Source organism: Dipteris shenzhenensis, chromosome 19 (genome assembly GCF_047967505.1).
Source record: "Dipteris shenzhenensis isolate YYH24624 ecotype China chromosome 19, Dip_SZ_1.0, whole genome shotgun sequence".
NCBI classification, from domain to species: Eukaryota; Viridiplantae; Streptophyta; class Polypodiopsida; order Gleicheniales; family Dipteridaceae; genus Dipteris; species Dipteris shenzhenensis.
Window position 1 is genome coordinate 3,626,019 of NC_141614.1, and position 5,778 is coordinate 3,631,796.

Consider the following 5,778-nt stretch of genomic DNA (forward strand, 5'->3'; position numbering starts at 1 on the left):
TCGTCTTCAGTTTGCTATGTACTCTTTATTCTTTGTTCAGTTTCTTTCCGTTGCATCGTGTAATTTAACATGTTTCATGCTTACTTTGCAATTTATGACATCCTCGAAAATGCAAGCTAAGTTATGGTTTCTTCTTGTCGACGCTCCTGGCTCTCGAGGTGTGACAAGTGCATAAGTGGTACGGGTACATGGATTGTCCAACCATTGATCAAATGCCTCATGTTAGGATGTCATTTATTGTTTTCTCCCCACCAGTAATTATGGGTGACTATCCATCCTAGTTTTGGAGAGCACTTGTGTAGCCTGCACCAGTTACATGAGGCAGATGGAACATGGGAAATATGGGCCATTTGAACAAAATCAAAAAAAAATTTTCATGCCACCGAAGGCCTTTCTTGTGCTTTTACCTTGGTTAGCCACAATAGAGCGAGGTTCTTCCCTCTCGCCCCTCACTAGGTGCATGTGGCTATCTCATAGGCCATAGGACGATACAAAAAATGAAGGGAGATATTGTGAGTATACATTGTTTATTTAATGTAATTGGCAATGTTGATAAGTTTTAAATTTATTTCATGTTTTGACATTGCCATGTATGTATCCAGTCAAACATGACCATTATGTCAAATAAGAGTGCACGAGCAACTCATTAAAGGAAAACTTTATGCATCCTGAACTACATAAAGAAAAATAGAAAATCAAGCTGAAAGCAAAACTGAAAATAAAACTTGACGAGACAGGCATGCTCTCTCATATTATAAATAGCCAAAGAGGAAGCGTGCCACCTCTCCCCATACATCATGTATGGATTTTGAATTGATTTTTTAACAAGTGAACTTTCATACTTTTCTTAATTTTTAAACTTTTACTATTTTGGGTTTCTTTGAAAGGGTGGAAGCTTTCTATTTGTGAATGCTATATGTATAGTTCTAGTTTTTACAATTACAACACATTCCTATAAGTTACTTATGAGTTTAGCTAACCAATCCTCTATTTTTTGTGTATGTTCTTGATGTTACGCGAGTGAGCAATAAGGAATCAAAAGAATTAGTGACCATGGTGAATGCAAAATCGATGGATGATAACACCAATATTCATGTGACTATAGACTGTCTCTTCTCTTTATATCTAGATCACAATGATGATTACTTTCATGCTATCAAAAAAGAGAACTCACAAGCTCATGCAAGCAATCCCTATTTGTATATTTGTTGGGCTTCACTTTTCAAAAAGTGCTAATATTCTTTCTCTATCACAAATAATACAAAGACTACCCCTAATATTAATTGCAAGGAGAATCGACCTTATGTCTCTAAAATTTTCCTAGTTCTTTTTTTACCTTCTTTTTAAAAAAGCTGAAAATTAGTCATTATGTGCAAAAATAAAACTCTATGTACTCCATAACAAAGAAAGGATATCTTTAACCTATTAATCACAGACACACGAGGGGAAAAATGAGGACATGAGCCTGTCATGTGTCACAAAGAAGGAGCTCTTGGATGGAGGCTTGGAGAGGGGCAGAGTTGGAAAGACAAGAGGCAGGCTTTAAGTGGGGAGGAGGTGGAAAGACAAGAGGCAGCTTTGGGAGGAAGGAGGAGATAGAAGGTCAGTGGGATGGAGGAGATGGAAGGTCTCCAAGCCATGGTTAAGACTTAGCCAAATTTTCAAAAGCAATCCAAGTACACAAGGTGAATTGATTAGCAATTTAAGAACTGATCAATGCATGTACCAAAAGCTGCTTCAAGTGTTTACAACATTCATTTGTTTCGGCCTTCGCCATTTCTCAATTACTATTGCGTTGATCCGTTTCCTTGATTCCAATAAAGCAAACAAAGGAGAGCTCCATTGGATCCAAACAAAGGAAGCAAATTGGATTCCTAAATCTAGCATTGATGAAAGAAGCCAGCACGAAATCATTCAATATCTCCCTTGCGGCATTTAATTCACAAACCACCATTGCTGGATTACTAGAAACTTTTCTATTGAGCTAATAGTATAATCTGTAGAAGAATAATGGAGCAATCATATGCGTGCTTTTGCACAAAGTGTTTGATGTGCTCCACCTGATGTTGAGATGATGGTCACAAAGTGGATCTCTTGTAACCTAGCCACTTATGAGATCATTCACATAAGAAACTAAACAAACTATGGGAGGGTAACTCCCTGAAGCAAATGCTTTTGCTGGCTGGTTGAGGGAAGATCCACCTTGAGATGTAGAACACCGTTATTTGATATCATTGAGGTGGAAAGCTCGATCGTCATGAGTTTCTAGTTTTCATACTAGAGGGAGAATTAGAAATCACGTGCTCATAGCGGTAGCACATGGGGGGTGCAACGCCAAGACGACACGATAACGGAACCAGTCAGCGGTTATATATCACATCGAACTCATCGTCTCTTGAAGTCACACTTCAGGATCTTCCTTGCCCTGTAGCCATCCCAGCTGCTACTAAAGGCGCTCTTCATGCAGAAAACCTCCTCAACTGCATTCGCCAGTGATGGCCTCGCTCCAAAATTCTGTAAACGATAACGTCGAGTAGGTACTTGCGGTCAAAATACGCTTGACCAAGACACGCGAAGTGAGCGACGGGGCGGCAGCAGCATGCAAACTCTAGGAAATCACCACCATCATCGGCGATGGGGCTCAGGTTCCCTTCCTGACGTATCGGCTTCTGCGGTGACGTCCACACCGTTGGTCCATTCTACAACGTCCCGTCTTGGGCTCTGTGTTCCAGCGTCCTCCGCGCTTGTCTACTCCAGTTACAACTCCAAACCCTCCTCAAAGAAAGGCCGAAATGACGTGAGTGAAGAAGAGAAAGAGGAGATGAGGATGGCTTTCGAGCTCTTCGATAGCAAAAAGACAGGCAAGCTGTCGTATCGGGAATTGAAGGTAGAACAGCGTAGACCCGCTTCTCAATTACTGTTGCATATCCGTAAATCCGTTGTGAATCCCAAAGGTTACCTTTATCTGTTCAGGTGGCGATGAGAGCTCTGGATTTCGACGTGAAGAAAGCGGAAGTCAAGAGACTTATGGAAGAACATTCGAAGGACAGTAACACCGAAGAAGTTGACGTTGACGAATTCCTCAAAATCCGTACGAACTTTGAAATTCAAGGTCTGGAGTTTGTAACTTGCTAACTTGGCAATAGCTCTGATTTCAACTCTTTTGTTATAACAGTGACATCAAAATACAAGGAGAAAGATCCTGATGAGGAACTTGCCAAGGCTTTCAAGTTTTTCGATGAAGAAGGCAATGGAAAGATAACGGTGCCCTTCACTCTCTTTTCACTTTAAAATATATATGGCCAAAGTTTAGTCTACAATTGAAAATTGAAATTGGAAGGGAGGAAGGGAGGGAGAGAAGAGGGAGAGAGGTAGCTTGGGGTTAACAAAGTGACACGTGATGGTAGGAGGAGAGCACACAACGTAGAGAGAGAGAGAGAGAGAGAGAGAGAGAGAGAGAGAGAAAAGGTGGGGTTAACAAAGTGACATATGATGGTAGGAGGAGAGCACACAATGCACACAATGGATGTCAAGGTTAAGGGTTAGTTGGATTTATCCACCTAGTAAGGAATTTGGAGAATTTCTAAGTGAATGTAAACCTACTAGCCTGGAAAGTGAGTTGCCATGAAGCCTTGCTCTTCATGTCACCCTATCTCTTAAAAGACGAGTTTACCACGCTAGGCTTGCTCCCCATATTGTCACTTTCACTCTAGCATTCCCTTAACCTTAATGTTAGAGAAAAGGGACATGAGACTCGTTTCCACCTGAAAAATTGCTCATGGCTCCCATCGAGCATTCTTTCTAGAGTAGTTAGGGTTCGTCCCATAACCCTATCTCTATCGTGCATACTTTCTACATTCAGAGGGAAAGGAGTTAGGGTTCATCCCTTAACCCTATCTCTATGGTGCAATTTACACCATTCTTAACAAGGTTTAAGAGTGTCCTCATGACTACTAAAGGCATAAAGTCCCCATGTCCTTTCTCTAATTTAAACATAGAATAAGGTGGAGATTTCAAATTTGTAAGCGTGTTCATTCTCATGACTAATAAAGTCAAGTCATGAAGGCATAAATTCCCCATGTCCTTTCTCTAATTCAAACATAGAAGAAGTTGGAGATTTTAAACTTTAAGACTTTTAATGAAAAGCTAGCTTGGAAGGTTTTAAAAAAACAAAAAATATTTGGTTGTGAATGAAAAGCCAAAAGGAGAAAAACAAAAGGAAAGTACATATTTTATTACTTTCTTGGCCCATATCATTTTGATCCATTCAAGAGTAGGGAGACGATAGAGCTGCACATTTTCAATCCATTCAAGCGTAGGGAGACAATAGAGGTGCAAAATTTCAAGATTACATTGTAGAGGGTAGGGCTTATGCTAACACATGGAACTCCCTTGTTTTTGTCAAGAATAATCTCTCTCTCTCTCTCTCTCTCTCTCTCTCTCTCACGCACACACACATGCACACGCATGTACACACGCATGTATGCACACACACACACACACACACGAGATTCTTATCGAGAAAAAGCGAGGCAAAAGCCAATGAGTAATCAAGCTTAAAACTACTTTTTTACAAGTCAACATTAAATCTCTCTCTCTCTCTCCACTTAAACAAAATCGCCTCTATTTATTATAAAGATGATAGACACATTTACCTTTGTGAGATCTTATTTGACAATTAAAATCTTATATGGATTTGATTTGATTAGCTCAAAAATCTAAGGAAAATTGCAAGGGATCTTGGAGAACACATAACCGATGAGGAGCTCGGAGCAATGATTGAAGAATGTATGTTGATAGAATTCATCAATGTTGTTTCTTTATTGGTTTTAAAATATCTCATGCTAATATTTGAAATCAAGCATTTGTATTTTTATATGCTAATCACAAACTTTTACCAGATAAGAGGTCAAATTGCTTGTAAGTTGAAAACTCTAATTTTGTATTTTTGTTGTGGTTGCATCTAGTCGACAATGATCAAGATGGGGGGAGTAAGTATTTCAACTCATGTTATCCCATTGATTTTGTTTGGCTTTATCATATGAAACATCACAAAAGCTAGAGAGAATACGAAAAGTTTTTTTGAGGTAACGTAAGATATTGTACTTTTTTGCAGTAAGTGAAGGCGAATTCTTCAACATAATGAAGAGAGACAGTTTTGATGACTAATATTGTTACACTTCAAAACTAAGCATTTTGTCTTTGAGAACACGTTCAATAAAAGATAGGTTATATCTAAATTGTGTACACGCATTTAAGTTCAATTTCGTATGGTATTAACATATTGTCTTTATCTCGTCTTTATCATTGCATAAATTCTCTTGCTCTCAATATTATAAAAGGTAGATTCCTCAAAATAAATTCTCTTACTATCAATATTATAAAAGGTAGATTCATAAAAATAATTCCCGATTTTCATTTTCTATGCTCATGAATGTATATATTATTGTGGATATTTTCCTATTAGTTTTCTCACGACTACATATTGGGAATGCAATCCCTCATCAACAACAAAAATAATATTTAAAATGTAAACCCTCATCAACAAGAAAAAATAATGACGCAATTTGTTTGGACTTCTATGAGTCTTTTACCTTTGGACTTATATTAATGTTTGGACTTCTATGAGTCTTTTAAAGGAGATCTTCTTTAAAGCGTCAAAGACTTTGAACAACATTGTGAAGAACCAATGATGCAAGATTGATAAATTGTAATGTATTTAGATCAAGGAGAGATTAAGCAAGCACTGATCTATGCTAGAACTTGCAGCATTTCCAC

The 5,778-nt window shown here is 38.3% G+C and overlaps 1 protein-coding gene across 1 annotated transcript; it reads left to right on the forward strand.

Annotated features, from left to right (window-relative positions):
* Window positions 1–2,599: 2,599 nt before the first annotated feature.
* Window positions 2,600–5,169, forward strand: LOC147889947 (uncharacterized). The gene is made up of 6 exons (XM_087390161.1): window positions 2,600–2,887; window positions 2,974–3,091; window positions 3,176–3,264; window positions 4,710–4,788; window positions 4,968–4,991; window positions 5,117–5,169. The coding sequence occupies exons 1-6, from the start codon at window positions 2,600–2,602 to the stop codon at window positions 5,167–5,169; spliced, it is 651 nt and encodes a 216-aa protein (XP_087246287.1).
* The last annotated feature ends 609 nt before the right edge of the window (window positions 5,170–5,778 follow it).

Coding starts and splice junctions, on each gene's coding strand:
- LOC147889947 (XM_087390161.1), top strand. CDS start 2,600: ATGCAAACTCTAGGAAATCACCACCATCATCGGCGATGGGGCTCAGGT. Junction 2,888..2,973: donor TGTCGTATCGGGAATTGAAG/GTAGAACAGCGT, acceptor TTATCTGTTCAG/GTGGCGATGAGAGCTCTGGA. Junction 4,789..4,967: donor CGGAGCAATGATTGAAGAAT/GTATGTTGATAG, acceptor GGTTGCATCTAG/TCGACAATGATCAAGATGGG.